The 21,331-nt window shown below is 40.7% G+C and overlaps 1 protein-coding gene across 1 annotated transcript in view; it reads left to right on the forward strand.

Annotated features, from left to right (window-relative positions):
• Positions 1–21,331, forward strand: part of LOC102870602 (prolyl endopeptidase-like) — a 147,469-nt gene that overhangs the window by 33,468 nt on the left and 92,670 nt on the right. The window contains exons 3-6 of the mRNA XM_006881182.1: positions 9,886–10,019; positions 11,285–11,415; positions 15,397–15,606; positions 17,541–17,662. Coding sequence (XP_006881244.1) covers positions 9,886–10,019; positions 11,285–11,415; positions 15,397–15,606; positions 17,541–17,662 — 597 coding nt within the window. The remainder of the gene's footprint in view (positions 1–9,885; positions 10,020–11,284; positions 11,416–15,396; positions 15,607–17,540; positions 17,663–21,331) is intronic.

The following is a 21,331-nucleotide window of genomic DNA, read 5'->3' on the forward strand; positions in this document are numbered from 1 at the left end:
ATCATTAATTTTGGCAAAGCTCCTATTGCATTTTGACAAACATAAGCTCTTGGCCCGCAATCTTGTGGCAGTAGTGTGCTCACTCACTGGGGCACTGTGAGAATGCAAACGCTGACTTACTGGATTCCCCGCTTTGCCTGTTGGGGCTGGCAGTCCACGTTGCACCCACTGCCCTTTTTCCCGTCAGTGTTAAATTCATCTCTTTTCCTTTCTTGACTTTTATTTTTCAGACCAAGGCCTAGATAACAAGCAGAGCCCTTGAGGGTCACCTCATCTTATGCACCTTACTGTGGCTTCAGTCTCTTACCTATACAGAAAGGAAGGATTTCTGAGGCATCAGCAAACTCGTGCCCATTGGTATTGAGCAGCAGCTGGTAGATTTGAACCACTGCAGTGCAGCTCCTTACTACTAGTCACCAAAGCTCCCTTCCCAAGGGATGTTATGTGCCGTTAAATCAGAGCCAACTCAGCCGACCCTCCAGCAGATTTTCAGAAGCTGTAAATCATGTGGAAAGGGATTGCCAATCTTTCTTCCATGAACAGCTGGTAGATTCAAGTTTTCAGAAGCTGTAAATCACATGGAAAGGGATTGCCAGTCTTTCTTCCATGAACAGCTGGTAGATTCAAACCACCTGTCTTTGGGCTGGCAGCATAATTCCCTACCTTAGTTATAATTAATTAAGTCAGACTTTCACAGAAGCTTTTCTTCCTGGGGCTTTGCTACATGAATTAATCACTTCTAGAATATCAGCTGCATATATCTAGTAACATGTTTTCCTCTTTGAGAGCTGCCCTAAGCACAATGAAAGTGACAGCAGCTTCATTTCCATGCAAAGATTGTGCACTTTGACCACTGCTGTTTAAATGAATTGGAATACAAACATTGCAACTCAAGCCCTCGAATTGCTTAGTTCAAGAAGGTTTGACTTTTAAAGCTCGTCTTTTTCTTCTCCTCTGACACTATGCAGAATTTTCCTGTCAAATGCTAGGGTTTTTAGGAACAGATGCATTCTGGACATTTGAGTTTCAGTGGGGTGTTGTTTTGAAGTATGGCTTCCTTTTGTTTAAACTAGGCCAGTTTACCTTAAAGCTGTTTAGTAGCGTCCCTTTTAATTGGTGCCTCATGAACCTCTCCCAGCTAAGCTTTCCTGTGAACACCCCTGCCACCCATTCATTAAGGTTGATGTCCCTGGTATATATTAGCCTTCTGGAGTAGAAGCAGGAATTGCTTTGATACACACCCACATATTGCCTCAACCTTCAAGGCTTATTAGGTGGTAAATGTCTTGCCATCCCCTATGGTGATTCTTAACTTTATAGTTTGTAAATGTCTCATAAGAAGTTGAAGTGTGTCTTTGGAGAATAATTTGATCTCCAGGTAGAATAAACCATCACAAGTCTGAGGAAATCTGGGACTTAACTCCCTCTCTTTGCTAAAAAAATGGCTTTCCCTTTTCTTTTTTTCTCTTCCTCTCTTTTGTTCTGGTCCTTTTTCTAACAACTGTGGGGTTTTGTTTTTTGGGTTTTTTTGGTTTGTTTTTTTTTTTTTTTAAATATAAGCACCAGAAAATCATTGTGGCCAAGTTGGATAGAAAGAATATTTATGATAAAGCTATGAGGACAGCTCTAGGCATGAACTTGGACTTATGCTAGGTTCCTGTGGTAGGATGCCCACCTTCCATTCAGCAGTGATCTCCAATCATTAACCCTAAGTGGAGTGTTCAGGCCAAGCTCTGGCTGTGAGTTCATCCATGGCAATACTGAAGCCCTGACTGCAAAGATTTAATAGTAATCCCAGGACAATTTTATACAGTTACTTGGGTTTACAATCCCACTAAGACAGAAAGACATTGGGGAGGGAGAATGGATTCTGGCTGGCTGGAATGCCAGTGGTCCACTGAAATTTCAGTCCCTCCTCTTCCCTGCTCTTCCCTCGCCTGCCCCAGCTGGTTTTAACCTGAGCTGATAAACTATCATGTTGTTTTTGTTGTTGTTAGGTGCCCTTGAGTCAGCTGTGATTCATAGCTACCCTATGCACAAAATAGCCCTAAACCCTGCTCTATCCTGTGCCAATCTTACTGTCTCCAACACATCTACCCCCATTACCCCATTCACTGAATCAGTCCATCTCATCGAGGGTCTTCCTCTCTTGTACTGTCCCTCCCCTCTCCTAAGCATGACGTCCCTCTTCAAGGACTGGTCCCTCCTTACAACATGACTGACAGCACTAACAACAACTGTAGATAAGTCCCCCATCTATTCTTTTGTAATTTAGAGTCAGTTCTATATGTAGTCTCCCCTTAAGTGAACAAACAAGGCTAGAATCCTAGCTTGTATTCAAAAGGGACTCCTTTTTTGGTCCTTATCTCTTAGTAACTCAAAGGCTAAGTGGCCTGGCCATCTCGAGTCTCTCGTCCTCTACAGTGAGAAAGTAAATTCTAGTCAGGGAGGATTATATCCATCTTGCCTATGATAGTATAGGGATGATAGAAGGAGAATTGATGCCTTTGAGCTGTGGTGCTGGAGAAGAATATTGAATATACCATGGATTGCTAGGAGAACAGATAGGTTCATCCTAGAGAGAGACCAGGCTGCTTCTGAGAGGCAAGGATTCTGAGTGCTGTCAAGTCAACTACAATTTGTAGGGACACTCTGAACAATAGATTTGTACCTTGCCCTCTCCTGCGCCTTCCTCGGTAGCTCTGATGTGCTCGAACATGTTGTTTTCCTGATAGACAGTACTCAGTTTTGGCTTCAGGCATCTATAATTTTTCCCTTGATAAATACTGACATCTGATAAAGTGTCTTTGGCAAACAGTGGGTAAAGAACTAACAACTAAAAAAACTAAAAGAACTCTGAGTTGTCACAACTCCTTTTTTCTCTTCTTGCTTTTGTTTTGTTCATACATAGGTGCTATGCTCCAGTGGTTTTTACCTTATCCTGTGCATGTTAAAGGATGACAGTCTTGTATTTCTCCTTTTTGAAATACTCTGGTTTGGATTCCCTCATTGATTACAAGAGTTACTCCTGGGGGATGTGTGTGTGTGTGTTTAATTTCTATGTGGTTGGGTTTTTAGTTAGGTTTGTGTTTGAAATGCATATCACCTCGCTCCTTTACCAGGTTTCTGGTCAGTAGAGTGTGTGCATCAAAGAAACTGAGCCAGATGGGATTAAAGTTTCAGCTTTAAAAAAGACTTAAGGGTATTGACTAGATTTGAGTGAACAGGACTTGATCTAAGATCAAAATGAGCGTTTCTGCTTCTTTCCCCTGTAATTAAGAAGAGGTGAATTGACCCATTGACTGGAGCGAAGGGTTTCAGCAGAGGTGATTAAGAATCAGGCAGAGTCTCATTCAGTTGTGCATAAGCGATACTGTCAGTTGGAGTGAATTCTGTGGCCCTGAACACCAACAACAGCCTCTACAGTACCAAGTCGTTGTAGTACGTGTGCTCCAGGCAGCTGAAGTGCTGTGTGGCTGGGTTTCTGGGAAGCCCCACATGATCTGTTAATCTTGTGCCTCTGAAGTTGACATTGAGCCTTCCTTACCTGAGATAGGACGATCCTAGAGAAGAGATGAGCATACTCTGGGGTTAAATGGTTAAAAGGGGAATTACCTTTTGCTTTTTGGATTGGATACCCCTTCTTCTGGGAATGAATAGAAGATTGTGGGGCCCAAAGAGAAAGATGTCTTACTTAGTTGAAGTTAATGGCGTGGCGGCTTCTTGAAGTTTGAGGCTTCCTTCCTGGTCCCACATGTATTTGTCACTTCAGCCCACCCACCCTAGCAGGTGATTTCCTCTTCCTTGGTTCTCCTGTAGCATGTTTTTATCCTTATTTTATATTTTTAATCCATATGGCACAATTTGAAACTGGTATTTCGTTGTTGTTAAGTGCCGTCGAGTTGGAAATGACTCATAGCATCCCTGTGAACAAAAGCCCTCAACACTTGTATAACTTTTATCATTTCTCCAAGTTCGGAGGCAAGCTATTTTGGAAGTGGATACCACTCTTTGTTCCAACCCTGTTTTAATTGGGGAGCTCCGCCAAACACTGTTCACCATAGGTAGCCATTATCGCATTGGACACATCAGTGTCACAGTGTTCAGATTTACAGCAACCACGAGTTACCTGTGTACCGCAAATGGACAGACCAGTGCTATACCATTTAGAAGAATGTTTGATTAAAAACAATGAAAACCAGACCTGAGGGGTGCAGATTAAAATCACCCACCTTTGGTTTGGTAGCATAACTTTCTATCCACTAGGTCAATAGAGCTTTCACTATGTTGTTGTTGTTAAGTGCCGTCATATACATATCTATTTAATGTGAAATTTTTAGTCATTTATTTGAGAATGGGACTTGTAAAAGTACGTCAGGTATTTTGTAGCTTAGCATACAGTACCTGTGAAAACTTGAAAACATTCTTTCTGAAGCAAATAGTGGTAAAGGAATCTCTGGCTCTCACTGAGAAGCCCTGTGCTAGATGGCTTTGTTTTTCAGGTTTCTTAACATTACTGTTATTAGAGCTCTGGTGGCTTAATGGTAAGAAGCTGCACTGCAATCCCAAAGACATGCAGTTTGAATCCACCAGCTGCTGTGGGAGAAAGATGTGCAGTCTTTTCCTGTGTGATTGATTAACTGTCTTTGAAAACCTGCTGGAGGGTCAGCTTTGGGTTGGTTCCGATTCAGTGGCACACAACAACATTATTGTTACTAGTTGCCATCAAGTCAGCTCCAGCTCATAGTGACCTAATGTATAACAGAATGAAAGGCTGCCCAGAACTCTGTAGCTTCCATGATCATTGGGATGGTTGAGTCCGTAATCCACATCATCAAATGTTTCCTTTGTTTCTGCCTACCCTTTGCCAGCCATTTTCTAGTGATTGGCATTAGTACCCTTTTTAGTGACTGTTATTTCCTGATGATGTGTCTAAAGGAAGCGAGCTGAAGTTTCACCATCTTTGCTTCTAAGGAGGGTTCCAGTTTATATTTCAAGGCTGATGTGTTTGTTCTTGTGGTAATCCATGATAGAGTCAATATTCTTTGCTAGTACTGCATTCAAATACATCAATTTCTTTTGCCTTCTTTTTTCTCCAGTAGTTGAAACAAAAAAGGTTATGAGAAGAATTTCTTAGTTTTGAGCAAGTACTCCTTGCTATGAAAATGTGTTCAGATTCATGTATAATATAAAATCTAAGTTGTTTATCCTCTTCAGAGACTCAGCTGCGTATGTTGGACTTTCACGTTTCCTTCGTCCAACTAGCAGCCTGCTTGCACTGGCTGAGGAGGCTGCAACTCCCAGAGAACAAACAGGTTTTAGACTCTCCCCACCCTGCTTTCTTATCAGCATGGAATTTCTTCAGTGTTTCCTTTTTGCTTTTGCCTTTCTTGCAAATTTCCTCTAAATTTTAGACCAAGAAGTGATTAAATCTGTAAGTATCCTGATTAAAATATCAGAACTGTTATTGGCAATCTATAGAACCTTAAATTTAACAAAGCCTTTACACAGAAAACTTACCACCCACCTTCATGAACAAGATCCACTACAGTTATTAAGACATGTATTATGAAAGAACTTGAAAATTCCAGGAATTTGAGTACTGGTTGGCTTTGTGTCTCATATTTGACTTGGAAGGGTAGAGTCTTTAAATGATTGACTAACATTTGTGGAGTGGGAGGTGACAAAATTGGATGTAATACTATTTAATAGAGATACTATGCCTGTCATAATGATTTTATGAAAATTTCACATGAGAAAAGCCAGTGTGTCTATTTCAGTGTGAGAGAAATTCTGTTTTCCTTATGATTGTGCCGTGGGAGATCTAAAAGAAACAAAGTGAAGTAGACAACCATTTGGAAAATACAATTCTACTTTTACAAGGAGAACTGAATGACTATTTGGGCAACCCAGCTCTCAGACCTCATTCTCAAAGCCTCTGCAGAAGGGCCTTCCTTGACCATCCTACTTAAAACCAGTGTCTAGCTTGTTCCAAGATGAATCAAGGAATGGAGCTCTGGTGATGCTATGGTCAGAGCATTCAACTGCTCACCTAAAAGTCAGTAGTTCAAATCTGCCATCTGTTCCACAGGAGAAAGATCTGGTCGTCTGTTTCCATAAAGATTTACAGCCTTGAAATCTCTATGAAGCAGTTGTCTTCTGTTCCGTAGAGTCACTATGAGTTAGAATTGACTCAGTGGCAGTTTTGTTGTTGGTTTCGTCCCTTGCTCCAGCAGTGAATAATTTGGCTTTGAGGTTTTTCTTGAAATTATTTTATTGACAGATGATCATAGCTTGATATTCTAGTAAGATGTAGCAAAAGTATCATGACCATGGCAAATCGCTGCAGCAGTCTTAAAAGTTTATTCTCAATTTCTCTTCTTGTTTGATCACAGGCTGGGACCAGCCCAGTCTACTGACACTTCCATAAGTAGGAACACTGTTGCTCTGATGGCTCTGTGTATATCCTGAGCATCACCCTCTCTGCCATCTTCTGACCTGTTTACTTAGTTTGGATTTTGTCTCTTCTGGTAGCTCCATGTTGACCTGGATTTTTGTCTTGGTCTAGTCATACTCAATCCACAGTGCAAAGATCAATATCTAACATACTTCACACTCTGATTAAATCCTTGTCACTGCTCTAACTGCATCCCTTCCCTGTCTTGCACAACCCACGTCCTTGTTGTTGTTGTATGCCGTTGAGTCATAGCTGATCCTCCAGTGGATTTTCAGAGGCAGTAAATCACTCAGGAGGAGATTGCCCGTCCTACTCTCGTGGAGCAGCTGCTGGATTCGAACCATGTGCCTTTGGAATTGTGACGCAGGTTCTTATCACTAGGCTACCAGAGTACAGCTCACATAGGAGGAAAAAATAAATCAGCAGCAGCCCAGGTTCCCCTTCTTGTCTCTTCAGAATAGATCTGATTCATTTCCACACCTGATATCATGTATGAGGTTGTGGGTTGTGTCTCTGTTAATGTTGGAGTGACTGGAATAAAGTGATTACAACTTCATAATCTTAACCAAGTGACTTTGTACGTAATTTTCATACACAGCATGTTCTTAATAGCATCACAAAATGATGTTCTTGAGTGTGCTCTGTGATCCCCCAAATCCTCTTGGTGGCCTCTCTGATGTGTATCAGTTTCATAACTAAAAAAGGAACAAAACAAAACAAAAAACCCATTTTCTTCATTGACATTCTATTTAATGCAGTAAATTGAGGTAAACAGACTTTTGGGGTTAAAAGATTACACAATAAATATATTAAGCTTTGCCTGCTTATGTTTTCTATCCACACTCTCCCTTCCCCTTTCTCCACACTTTAAAAAAAAATGTAATCACCATTCTTATCTCAAGAGCCTTAGGAAAACAGACCCTGGTAAAGTATGCCAACTCTTAGTAAAGTATGCCAACTCTTAGTAATAGATGTTTGGAATTTCTTTGGGACTCAATAAATTTTATTTTCTGTTCTGATGCATTAAAGACTTATTATGCACAATTTTCTTTTTCTTGAGTTGGTCCTCTTTCATGTTTCTTGTTTTCAAACAAGCATTATAATAACCACTTATGAGTTTTAGACTAGCTTTGTTCTTGGCACAAAAATCATGATTCTCCAGAGTGGAGTTGTTAATTTGGGTGCCGGGAAGCCCAAAGCAGCCTGTTCACTTAAAAATAACTTTTAGCTTTGATGGGCTTTTAGACCCTAGTGATGCATCCCAGAGTGGACTCTGATAAAATGATGCATCTACTGCAATCCCGGAAGTTCAAATCCACCAGATGCTGTTCTGGAGAAGGTGAGACAGTCTCCTCCAGTACCAGTCAGATCCGATTTGATGGTATACATCAATAATAAATAATAATTTTTTTAAAAAAAGAAGAAGGAAAAAAAACAGTGTTCTAATGTTTTTTCCTGAGGTTTTTACATGGTGTATAAACATTCACTAGAACCTTTGATATAATTCAGAGCTTATACATTTATTCATGTGTCATTTCTTACTAATAGTTATATGTGAATTGCTACAAGGGTAAGTTTTCATAGTATTCTCAATTTCCTGCTTTATTAGAATTAAGTTGCTCTTGTATGCAACTAATCTTTTGTAAAATATCTCTCCCTGCATTTGTCTTTCTGAAGGCTGTCTCTTGCCCTTCCATATAAACTGTTGTCAATATTTTTATTCAGTGCTGCCTTTTCTAATACTCTTTATTTTCAAATGTTAGGAAAATCTCAGAATTGGATTTTGACAAGGGAATCTTAGAGAGTATAAGTAGAAAATGCAATTGAAAAATAAGGTGTGTCTGATACAGGCTATGGTCTTTGCAATCACTTGTTATGCATCGGAGAGTTGGACAATGACTAGGGAGGATAGAAGGAGAATTTATGCCTTTGAGCTGTGGGTACCATGGACTGCTAGGAAAACAAACAGATTCATCCTGCAGAGGGTTAAACCGGGTGGCTCCTTGGAGGCAAGGATTCTGGGTCTTCGTCTGACATACTTTGGACATGTTGTAAGGAGGGAGAGGTCCTTGGAGTCGTGCTTGGGAGGGTGGAGGGACGGTGCAGAATGGGAAGACCGTCTATGAGGTGGATTGATTCAGTGACTGGGGTAATCGGGATGGGTGTGTCAGAGGCAGTGCGATTGGCACAGGATAGAGCAGGGTTTAGGGCTGTTGTACATAGGGTCGCTATGAGTCGCAAGCGACTCGATGGCACATAACAACAACAACAGCTATATATCTCTGACTTTATTTCTGTCTATCTTTGGGGATTGCCTGCTGTTGGATAAGAAGCCTGGAACTTCGTTGTGTGTACTGTAGAGTCAGTACTGACTCACTCCTGACCCTCCAGCAGATTTCCAGAGGAAGTAAATTGCACAGGAGAGGGTTGTCCATTTTTTTCCCAAGAAGCAGCTAGTGGATTTCAAGTGCATGACTTCGAGTTGGCAGTTATCTTTCTGCTAGGCCACCAGAGCTAGAGCTCCCTCTGGAGTACTGGTATGATATATATATACATAAACAATAGTCTGTTTGTTAAGAGCGTAGATTCAGGCGTTAGCTCTTCCATTTACTAACTGTGAGTAGCAATCTTTTAAGCACTCTGGGCTTTAATTTCTGGAGTAGGGCTGATAGAAGAATATTTTTGATGGGTTTACTGTGAGTTTTAAATGAGTTAATATTTGCCTAAATATGTGTCATATGAGCATTGTTTGGATCTACAGTCAATGTCCAGGTGAGTAGTAGCAAAAAAAAAAATCAACTATTATGTTGGGCAAATCTGGTGCAAAAGACCTCTTTAAACATTTTAAAAGTAAAAATGATACTTTGATGAATAAGATAGGCTTTAGCGAGCCATGGTTTTTTTCACTTGTTTCTTACACATGCAGAAGCTGAATGGTGAAAAGGGAGACCGAAGAATTGGCAAATTCAGATTGTGGAAAATATTGAGTATGTCATGAGCTGTCAGAAGGGCAAGCATGTCAGTCTTAGAAGAATGCTGCTTTGATGTGAGGCTGGCAAGGCTTTAGCTTGACTGCTTTAGTCTGGTCATTAGCAAAGGCCAAAAACTAGAGTGGAGGGTTAATGAAAACAGAAAACCTCCAGAGGGAGTTTACATGGTGGCTGTAACAGTGGACTGAAATGATTGTGAGACTGACAGGAGGGCTGGGCCGTTTTTTTATCATGTGGAAAGTTGCCATGAATTGTCACCAGCTCAGTGGCAATTGACAACAAGAAGCATTAGTTGTTAGTATTTATTGAAAGAAAATAGGGTGTTTTTTAAAATTTTTAATTTTAAGAAAGTATGTTTTGATGAGAGATGTTAATATGTTTCATTTCAATGAAAATTTCATGTTTGTCTTGCTTTCTATATTTCAACTTTCTGTACAGGCTTTCGTGGAGGCACAGAACAAGATCACTGTGCCATTTCTTGAACAGTGTCCTCTTAGAGGGTTATACAAGGAGAGAATGACAGAACTGTATGACTACCCCAAGTATAGCTGCCACTTCAAAAAGGGGAAACGGTATGTGAGATAACTTTTAGGAAATTTCGTTTCACTTTTTAAAATAAGATGTTTTATTTATTAAATACAAATCAGGGGGATCCACTTCCTAAATAACATGCCTCCGGAAACTCCATGAACTTTGAGAAATGTCAATAGCTGTAGAGGGGCTTCAAGCCTTTTGTTCATAGGATCGCTATGAGTTGTGCTCGACTTGAAGGCAGTCTACATCAACAACAACAACAAATGATATTGACGATATTTATCCTTTGAAGAAAACTAGACTTATATGATTGTTGTGGCTTGCCATTTTTGAGATGAAATTATTCATAGACAACACTGGAAATGTGTTTGCCTCTAAAATAATTATTTTTACCTTATTCTGCTTGAGAATATTTTGTGGTATGCATTTGTCACATCCAAGAATGGAATTGGGTCAGGAAATGGTTTCTATGGATTCATCTCTTATTCCTCTTCCTTTAGCATAAAATCCCTTTAAAGTTACCATTACATTACAGATTGACTTGAAAATATTACAGATTACTGAACAAAGTCTGATCTGTGGGTCAAGCCATACCCTCGGCCTATTTTTACAAATAAAGTTTTATTAGAATCTAGACATACACAGGGAGCTATGATGGCCTAGTGGTAAGAGGCTGAGCTGCAATCCTTAAGACATGTGGTTCAGATTTATGGGAGAAGGGTGGACAGTCTCCTCCCGTGTGAGTAACTGCCTCTGAAAACCTGCTGGAGGGTGAGCTATCGGTTGATTCCAGCTTGACTGCAAACAGCAGCAGCAGCCACATTTCTCTGTGTAGAGTCTGTCCATGGCTGCTTGTGTGTGACAGTGGCAGGTTTGGCAGCCCAGGACTGTGTTGCCCTCGTAGACTATACTGTCTAGTGTTTTATAGGACAAGTTTGTTAGCTCTTGCCTTAGCAGCCTGCCTGCAGAGGGGGACCAGCATTTTCTTTTAGAAAATTTTCTTTCCTCTTCAAATAAATAAAAGTTAAAGCTTCCTTTGAATAGTGGCTTTGATTTAGTAGTATTTAATTTTCATTATTTAGCTAATGTATGTTATAACCATAAATCTTCTAATACAATTGGCAAATTAGGTAACAGGTTCTACAGATGGCAGAACCTTCCATTCTAGTCTCTCATCCTTTATTATTACCTGATCTGCAGTTGTAGCCTTGTGTGACTTTTATTTCCTTTTCTTGTTTATAGTTTGATTTTTACTCCACATAGAAAGCCTGACAGCTAAATAAAGACCATTCCTTTCCCCTAGGTATTTTTATTTCTACAACACAGGTTTGCAGAACCAACGAGTACTGTATGTTCAGGATTCCTTAGAGAGTGACGCCAGAGTGTTCCTTGATCCCAACATCCTCTCTGATGATGGCACAGTGGCGCTCCGAGGTGAGTGTTACACGGCCAGCCTACAGGCAGTCCCGAGGCCATCCCTCTCAGCTCTGAAGTTGGTGCAATCGCTTTACCTCAGAAATGCTCTTAGGGGATGGATCATATTGTAGAACAGATGCACATACAGTGTCAGGAAAGCTAAGCTCATTTTGCCCAGTATAAATAGAACACATGAATAGTCACATTCCTCTTTTACATTCTGATGGTATGAAGCCGAACTAGAGGATAATTCACACAGGATCCAAATTAGCTTCTTGGGCTTCTGGTATCCTGAAGTGTCATTATCCTTTCCTATAGCATTCTTCAAATCTCTCTGTGATTGGGGTGGGATCCTCTTGCATAAGAAATTGAAACTGTACAAATGATATTCCAACTATAAATATGAAAGCGGGGAATATTGAGAATTTTTCCCCCCAAGTTTTATTTGTTGTTAGTATCTTAAAATGGAAAGGAAAAACTGGAAACAACTTTCGTGATACAGTGTTTAAAAGACTTGATGGCTAACTAAAAGGTTGGTGGTTCAAACCTACCAGCTACTCCATGAGAGGAAGAGGAGGTGGTCTAATTCTGTGAAGATTACAGCCTTAGAAGCCCTAAGGGACAGTTCTCTTCTGTCAGGTTACTGTTGAATCAGAATCAACTCAGTGACAGTGGGCTGGGTGGGTTCATAATTGCAGACTAACTGAGGCTTCTTTTGGAAGGATCAGCCCAAAGCTGGTTCCTAAAAGGTGAGTGTTAAAGATATCTCACATGTTCACATTTTCCAAGCTACTGTCTGTCCCACTCCATCTCTAACATCAACCTCTTCTCCTTCCCTCACACAGAACTTGCTTTTAAGTGGTTCATTAGGAAGTGAAAAGTACAAGTCAAGGTCAGGAACAACTCAAGGACAGTCTGGGTCAGGACATCTTCTTCTGTTCTCTGCTGATGGGGTCCATGTGAGCCTTTAGAGCCCCAGTTAAAACCCATAGCTCTGTGTGACCCTTAGCTCTGTGTGTCAGCAAGCCCCTTCATCGCCGTCTTTTGCAGGTTTCCTGGTTCCCACTCTCTGTCCTCCTCGCCACTGTCACTCTTGCTGTTTCTGCACTGCTTTCTCCACATGTCCCCTGCATTCCCTGTTGAAATAGCAAAACCAATCAGTCCCCTTCTTAGCCTCCCATGCACCCCAGTGGGATGGTCTTACTACCACAAGGAGGAGCTCTGGTGACATAGGTTAAGTGTTGACCTGCTAACTGAAAGGTAAGTACTTCAGCTTCCCTACCTGCCTCAATAAAGGAAGATGAGCAGGTGCCTACCATGAAGATACACCCTGGAAACATGATAAAAGGTAGTTGTGAATTGGAATCAACCCTCCGGCAGTGGATTTAGTTTCTGGATTTTATTCCTACAAAGGTCCTGTCCAGTCATCATATGAAAATCACAGAGACCATGACTAGAAGAACCATGCAACATACACTTGCACTTTAAAAATTATTTATTTGTACAGCGTAACCAGGGGGAAAGTTATTTATTTGCAGCATTTTGGATATTCTTAGCATGGTTTGTAGAGAAAACATGAGCATAGATTATACCCTCTAACATTGAGGGATTGGAACACTAAAGTCCTCTGCGATTGATCAGGAACTCTGGGAACGTAATCTAAAGGGTGTTATGCTGCTAACTGAAAGGCCATGTGTCTCCTGTAGTTCAGGTCCACCAGCAGCTCTGTGGGAAAAAGATTGACAGTTCCCTCCCGCTAAGATTAACAGCCTTGGAAACCTGATAGGGGCATTGCTGTGAATCAGAATCTACTCAGTAAGGAATTAGAGAGAAAGAGAGGTAGGGGGAGAAAGAGAGACAGAGAGTGTGTGAGTGTGTTTGTGTTTGTCCATTTCTGGGAGTCCCAGGTAGCACCGATGGTAAGTGCTCAACTACTAACTGAAATGTTAGCTGTTTCAGTCCCCCAAGAATCAGGCAGTGATCGATCCCAGTCTTGAAAACTTGGTGGCAACTGGTTTTTCAGTTTTGTTTTTGTTTCATTTCTAATCCTGAGTCAGTCTTTCTAATCAGGGACTTAGTGGTCCCTTCCCCTCTCCAGTAGATTGTGCAGGTATGTAAATGATAATCCTTATTTACCACTCAGTATTGAAAGTAAGATGACAGCTGATATGATGAAAGAGTTCCTGAATTTGAGCCTGGAGTTTTAAACAAATTTAACATGCTGGCTCTGTGCAGTAACATGCTGTGTTAGAGAAATGCATTTAGATTTAACAAAGGACTGTTTGCCGTCCATCAAGAAGGGTTTCATTATAACGTGGTCGTGTCTCTCACCCCGACAATTCATTCCATTGACTTCTTTATAGAAGACTTGCTTGGTGTGTGCAAAGCCCCAAAGGATGAAAAGTTACATTAGTCATGGAAACTGGCCTCAAACAGTCTGTGAGTTTTCTGAGAGTGGTACAGTAGGGAAGTTACAATGCGGGTGAGCATTAAGGTTCTATTGATGTATATGCCTTTTTAAGAGCAATTTCAAACCAAAATGTTGGTTTAGTATTTCCCTGAAAATATTTAAGTTAATATAAATAATCCACAGACTGCAGCACGATGTAGAGAAACAAGTCACCTTCCAGATTTTTCTGTATTTATATACACACAAGCTTGGATACATTACAGGAATTTTAAGTGATTAATCAGTAGTTTTTGTGAAATCTTAAACTCTTTTCCCCATAGAATTGTAGAAAAGCTCTGAAAAGAGTTGATTTTCTTAAGACAATTTTCAACCTCCAGTAAAGTTTTAAACCACTATTATGGGAGAAAATCTAGTTTCATATTATGTCATATATGGGTTACCACAGCTACGCATACTTTATATTTAAAAATATAGGATTCTGGGTAGAGTGAACATAAATGAGGCACAAAACATAAAGTTGGCCAGACTTACTGGTCTGGTGGAACCCCCAAGACTGACCCTTAGACAACCTTTGAGCCTAGAAATAAATATACCGTTATGGTACAACTTTCAGTCAAGGGGGAGGGAGCGGAAGTCAGTGTACATTTAGGTTTTCTTTGCGAGCGTTCCATAGTTATGAAAGCATTCTGTCATATGCCTCTAAAGCATTAGCTCACAGTTCGTGGATAGTTGCTTTTCTTCAGTTCACAAGGTCACTTTTCGAGTGTTGACTGAGCTGCCTTTGTAAACCTGCAGGTTTTTCCTTGGGCCTGTGCTGATTAGAAAGTGTGAACGTTAGTCCTTGAGTGCCAGTTCTCAGAAAATGAGGTCATGAAGAGGGATTTCACCGAGTTTGGAATCCATTCCGGAAATCACCTAATGGCTGCCATTTAGTTCTGTCATTTGATATGTATCATAATTCAATCTTTACTTTCAAAGCTGTTTCCTTACTCCCCCTTCCCCTTATTCTCTGCAGAGTATAAATAAAATATTCTGAAAATATGCATGCAAATGAGCTCTACTTTCAACTGAAGTGCTATTGAATCATAGAGAAAATTTCAAAATGGAAGAACCATCTCAGCGGTCAGATAATCTCTTACTTCACTTTAGAGCTAAAACCAGTAGCCGCTGAGTCACTTCTGAGTCCCTGTGGCCTCATGACTGCGAGGCAGGCCTGCTTGCTATAGGGTTTTCAATGGCTGATTTTTTTTAAAAAATAGGTTGACACCCTTTTCTTCTAATGTGCCTTTGAGTAGGTGTCTTTTGGTTACCAGCTGAGCATTTTAATATATTATCCAAGTTCACCTAGGGGTGCCTTGCAAAGAAACCGAGACCTTGAAAGATTGGGAAACTTGCCCAAGGCCACCAGGTTCTGTCCTTTAAGACGTGACCTGAGCCTGGAACTTCTCGGTAGCAGTTTCTTGGTTTTTCTGTTGGCATTTTCTGCCTGCTTGTCTGACAGAAATGACAGCATGGCCAGTGGGCAGTTGACAAGGCTAGGAGTTGTGTCCCCCTGTTCACCCATTGACCATTTCTTCTGTGTCCCACAGGTTATGCATTCAGTGAAGATGGTGAATATTTTGCTTATGGTCTGAGTGCCAGTGGCTCCGACTGGGTGACAATCAAGTTCATGAAAGTTGATGGTGCCAAAGAGCTTCCAGATGTGCTTGAAAGGGTCAAGTTCAGCTGTATGGCCTGGACCCATGATGGGAAGGGAATGTTTTACAACTCCTACCCCCAACAGGATGGCAAAAGTGATGGTAAGTTACAACTTCGGAAGAAGCAACTCTTGAACAACATGAGGTGGAAGTTCAGGTGTCTGAACTCTATAGAGAGATGGTTTAGTCTTGAATAAGATTTCCCAAAGGATATCCAAGTTCACTTTTCTGTGTAACAGGCCACCTCAACACTTAGTGAATAGTAACTTTGTAGTTTTGTTTATGAGTCTATGGGTTGCCCAGACAGCTCTTCTGACAGATCTTGCTGAGTTCTGCTGTGTATCTGCAGTCAGTTGTGGATCGTTTGACTGACTTTGGTTTGATTTTGTCATATGTCTGGAGCCTTGGCTCTGATGCATGTGGCCTGTCGTCCTCCAGCAGGCTAACCCGGGCTTATTGACATGGCAGCTCGTCAGGACTCCCAAGAGGGAGAGCTAATAGGGGCCAGCCTCTGTGAGGCCTAGGCTTGCTGCTGACACATCACTTCACCATACTATCTAGAGGTCAACCTTGATTCAAAAATAGATGGGGCAATAGAGCTAGAAAACTAAGGCCTAAAAAATTAGGGCTGTTGCTGTCATTAGTCCTCTTTAAATTTATTATGCCTCTTAAAGGAATCTTGGGCTGGGTAATTTTTTTTTTTTTTTTAACCCAGCCAAGATAATTACGGTCAAGGAATTATAAAATTTTCTTACTCCAGTGTTCATGTCTCTTCCTCTCATCAGGCATGATAAGTCAGCTGTTGGCTGGAGTTACTGTGTCACTTTTCTCCTTGGCTTATCTTTCTTGTTTTCAGTTACTTGGAAATTCTGTAGTCTGGTCACATCTTCCCTTACAACAAAAGCTGTCATCAACAATATCTTCCTAATACCACCCCATTTCTGTATCTGTGTAACATTTTCATTCTACCATGTTTGGTCACCAGTGGGTTTTACAGTGCCTGTTATTTTAGAAGGAGCTCCAGTGGCTCAGTAAAGAGTTGCACTACCAACCCACAGGTGGCCTGTGGGAGAAACATGGACAGTCTCTTCTTGTGCGATTTACTGTCTCTGAAAACCTGGTAAAGGGTTGGCTGTGATTCTGTTCCAACTCAATAGTGCATAACCACAACTGAGTTACAGATCAGGAAGTGGGATGAAGTGCAGAGATTCTCAGTAAATGGCTGGATGGCCCGGGATGGTGCTTTCTGCGCACCTCTGTCCCCTTATCATAACTTACTGTGTCTTTGTCTTCATGAGATATTCTTCCTCATCTGTTGGTGGTTTTTTCTCTGTCCCTCCCCCGGCCCCGGTTGAATTGAGAATTAAGCTATAGCACTTTTCGGACTATATTTAGCTTTTGTTTCTTTTTATTATTTTTTCTTAAGCTATAGGGGGACTTCATTTGTGCTCAAAGAAGTTGAAAACATCTCCTCACTATACACTGAAGCAGCTGCCTGTGTTGAAGAGTCCCTAGAGTTAAAAAATGTTTCCAAGCTCCTGAGGACAAAAAAGATGTAAAAGATAGTTCTTGTTAGGAAATAACTTGTAAAAAGTGAAAAGTTACTATTTATCCTTAGCTTTCAGTAAGAGTATGGATGAAGGCTCTGCTGGTGTTATGGTAGGTTCTCTGCTGCTGGCAAAAAAGTCAACAGTGTAAACCCACCTGTAGCTTCTTGGGGAAGAGACCTGGCCATCAGATCCCGTGAAGATTGCAGCCTAGAAATACCTCTGGGGAAGTTCTGCTTTGTCATTTTGAGTCAGAACACTCAATAGTAGTGATAGTTAGTGATGGTTGTTTTGGAGCACCAGTATCTTTTCCCAGCTCTAACTGGACTGCCCTCTTTTCACGAGGACCTTCGTGGGCTTTTTGGTTAAATGATCAAGAACCTTATGTTACCTCAAGTTTTCAGTGTTTGTAATACTGGTCACTGTGGTTAGAATAGTTTTCTTAAACATTTCCAGCTGCATTTCAGTGCATGTTTTTAACCCCTTCAGGTACAGAGACATCCACCAATCTCCATCAAAAGCTCTGCTACCATGTCTTGGGCACAGATCAGTCCGAGGATGTTTTGTGTGCGGAGTTTCCTGATGAGCCCAAGTGGATGGGTGGAGCTGAGGTACTGTACACCTATGAAATTCTACCCACAAAGACCACATTGGTGACTATTTTTGCTATGCTATGTGGTAACTCTTATAGATTGTAGAAGGTTTTTATATGAAAAGGCTTTTGAGAAAAATACCAGTATTCAAATCATCTTTTAATAATAAAGGTTGTTAACCTTTATACTACACATCAATATAAAATTCTATAAAAGTAATATTGTTATGTGCTGTTGAATTGCCCACAACTATTAATGTACAACAGCTCTGAATCCTGCCCTGTCCTGAGCCAATTTCACAGACTCTGATACACCTACACCCATTGTCCTAGTTACTGTATCAGTCCATCTTATCCGGGTCATCCTCTCCTGCTCTGTCCCTCCACCCTTCCAAGCATAATGTCCTTCTCCAAGAACCAGTTCTTCCTGGCCATGTGCCCAAAGTATGTGAGATGGAGCTTTAAAATCCTAGCCTCCAAGGAGAAACTTGGTTTTACCCTCTCCAAGACAGACCTATTTCTTTTTGACAGTCCATGGTATGTTTATGACATCTCCAGTACCACAACTCGAAGGCATCGATTCTTCTATCATCCTTAGTCATTGTCCAGCTCTCTGATGCATAGCAAGTAAATGCAAAGACCATGGCCTGGATCACACGCACTTTAGTCTCTTGACTGATGTGGTATTATTTGAAAAGTAGTAAATGGGCCATTTAAAACTCTGATTAACTTTACACAGGTAAACACAAAGTATCATTCAGAAATTATTTTTTTTTAGCCCTTGGACATTTTGACATTAAATTGAAACAGTGTTTAAAAGCTTAGTATCTGAGAAAGGTTGTTGATTTGAGGCCATACAGTAGAAAGCCTTCTAGCCTAGATGACTCTGTGAGGAAATTTTGTTCTTTCACCTAGAGTTGTTGTGAGTTGGACAGGATTTGATGGCTCTTAATAATAACTGAAGCCATGCTTCTTTGAATTTACTGGCCTACATTTTATTTCTACTATTTGTCGGAAGAGGAGAGCGGAGTGTTATTTGGAAACCAAAGATGATACATTTTAATAATCAAATTTTATAACCTTTGTTTCCTTCTTGAAAAACGCTTAACAAACATCTTCTTTTGGAGAATATGCTCAAAAGCTAATAGTTTCAATCCAGAAGATCTGTTTTAATAAGGGAAAATTTAATTGATAGAACTATTAATACTGGTAATCAATGCCAGAATATAATATATATTTAGTGCATAGGTCTGTAAAAGCAAAGGATAGTTTAAAGTGAAATAACAAGTTTACATGTTTAGATCAACTTATTAGTATTTGGTGAGGAAGCACCTAGTATTTAAAATCTGTAATAGCCATTCCCTTTTAAAACAAGAACTAGGCAAGGATGCCCACCATCATTTCTCTTATTAATTATCATATTGGGATTCTTAACGAGAGCAATTAGGCAAGAGAAGGAAATAAGAGGTATCCAGTTTGGCAGAGAGGAGGTAAAACTATCTCTGTATGCAAATTATAGGATAGCATGCTTAAAAAATGCAAAAGACTCAGGAAGAAAGCTGTTAGAGTAGTCAACTAATTCAGCAGAGTGGCAGGGTACAGGATCAACATAAAAAAATCAATTGGATTTCTCTACAGTGTCAAAAAATACAGATACAGAGCTAAGAAAACCATTACCAATTACAATAGCTAATTACAAGATGAAATACTTTGGTAATAAATCTAACTGGAGACACAAAAGACCTATGCAAAGAAAATTACAAAACATTACTACAAGAAACAAAAAAGAAGACCTGGAAAACAGGAAGACTATATCATGCTAATGCATAGTAAGACTCAATGTTGTGAAAATGACGATTCTACCAAAGGCAATCTACATATTTATTGCAACGATAATAGAAATATCAATTCCATTCTACAACGAGAGGGAAAAGGAGACAAAAATTAGTTAAGTATGGAAATGACAATCTCCTTAACAAGTGATGTTGATAAAATTGGAAAACCATCTGCAGAAAAGTAAGCAAGACGCTCACCTCACACCATACACAAAAACCAACCCAAGGGGGATCGAGGTCCTAGGAGCCTATAAAATTCATCAGGAACAGTTCTAGAAACCCTAATCCACAGCATGAATAGACAGACTTCCAAGCATAATGAATAACCTAAAACCAGGACAGAATTTTAAAATAGATGAATGGGACCTTCTAAGAATCAAATCTCTATTCACAACAGAAAACTTCTCCAAAACGGTATAAAAAGGAAGCCAACAGACTGGGAAAAAATATTTGGCAATGATATTCTAATAGGGGACTTAAAACTAAAATTTATAGAATACTCCAGCACCTCAACAAGAAAAGGATAATCAACCCAATTAGAAAATGGGCACAGAATGTGAATAGACATGTCGCCAAAGAAGACATTTAGATGGCAAACAAACACCTGAAGAAGTGTTTCAAATCCCTAGTTATCAGACAGATGCAAATCAAAACACCTATGAAATATTATCTTGCCCCAGCCATAATAGCAAAGTTCAACAGGGCAGAAGACAGCAAATGCTGGCGAGGTTATGGAGAGATTGGATCCCTTACTCACTGTTAGTGAGGATTTAAAATGGTACAACTACTTTGGAAAGTGGTCTGGCACTTTCTTAAAAAGTTGGAAATGTTGTTGTTGTTGTTGTTGTTGTTATGTGCCGTCGAGTTGCCTGCGACTCATAGCGACCCTATGTACAACAGCCCTAAACTCCGCTCTGTCCTGTGCCAATCGCATTGTCTCCAACACTCCCATCCCAATTATCCCAGTCACTGAATCAATCCACCTCATAGAGGGCCTTCCTCTCCTGCGCTGTCCCTCCACCCTCCCAAGCATGATGTCCCTCTCCAAGGACCGGTCTCTCCTCACAACATGTCCAAAGTAAGTTAGACGGAGCCTCAGAATCCTTGCCTCCAAGGAGCCGCCAGGTTTAACCCTTTCCAGGACAAATCTGTTTGTTTTCCTAGCAGTCCATGGTATTCTCAATACTCTTCTCCAGCACCACAGCTCAAAGGCATCAGTTCTTCTATCCTCCTTGGTCATTGTCCAACTCTCTGATGCATAACAAGTGATTGCGAAGACCATGGTCTGTATCAGACGCACCTTAGTCTCCAGAGAGACACCATGCTCTTCAGTACTTTGGAGGGGTCCCTAACCGCATACTTTCCCATGGCAATGTGCCTTTTAATTTCCTGGCTTCTGGTGCCAAGACTGTTGACTATGGAGCCGAGCAAACTAAAGCTGTGTACAATCTCAATCTCTTCACCATCCATCCTGATGCTGCCAATTGGTCCAGTGGTGAGAATCTTTGTCTTCTTGACATTGAGCCGCAATCCATATTGTAGGCTGTAGTCCTTGACACTCTGCAGCAGGCGCTTCAGGTCCTCTTCAGTTTCAGCAAGCAGAGTTGTGTCATCCGCATAACACAGATTGTTGATAAATCGTCCACCAGTCTTGACCCCACATTTCTCCTCATAGAGCCCAGCCTCCTGGATAATCTGTTCTGCATATAGGTTGAAAAGGTATGGAGATAGGATGCATCCCTGGCATACGCCCTTCCCAATTTTGAACCATGCAGTGTTCCCTTGCTCTGTTCTGACGACTGCCTCCTGGTCCAAGTATAAGTTTCGCATTAGAACGATCAAGTGTTCTGGGA

Source organism: Elephantulus edwardii, unplaced genomic scaffold, assembly GCF_000299155.1.
Source record: "Elephantulus edwardii isolate Elephantulus edwardi_28Jun2011 unplaced genomic scaffold, EleEdw1.0 scaffold00013, whole genome shotgun sequence".
NCBI classification, from domain to species: domain Eukaryota; kingdom Metazoa; phylum Chordata; class Mammalia; order Macroscelidea; family Macroscelididae; genus Elephantulus; species Elephantulus edwardii.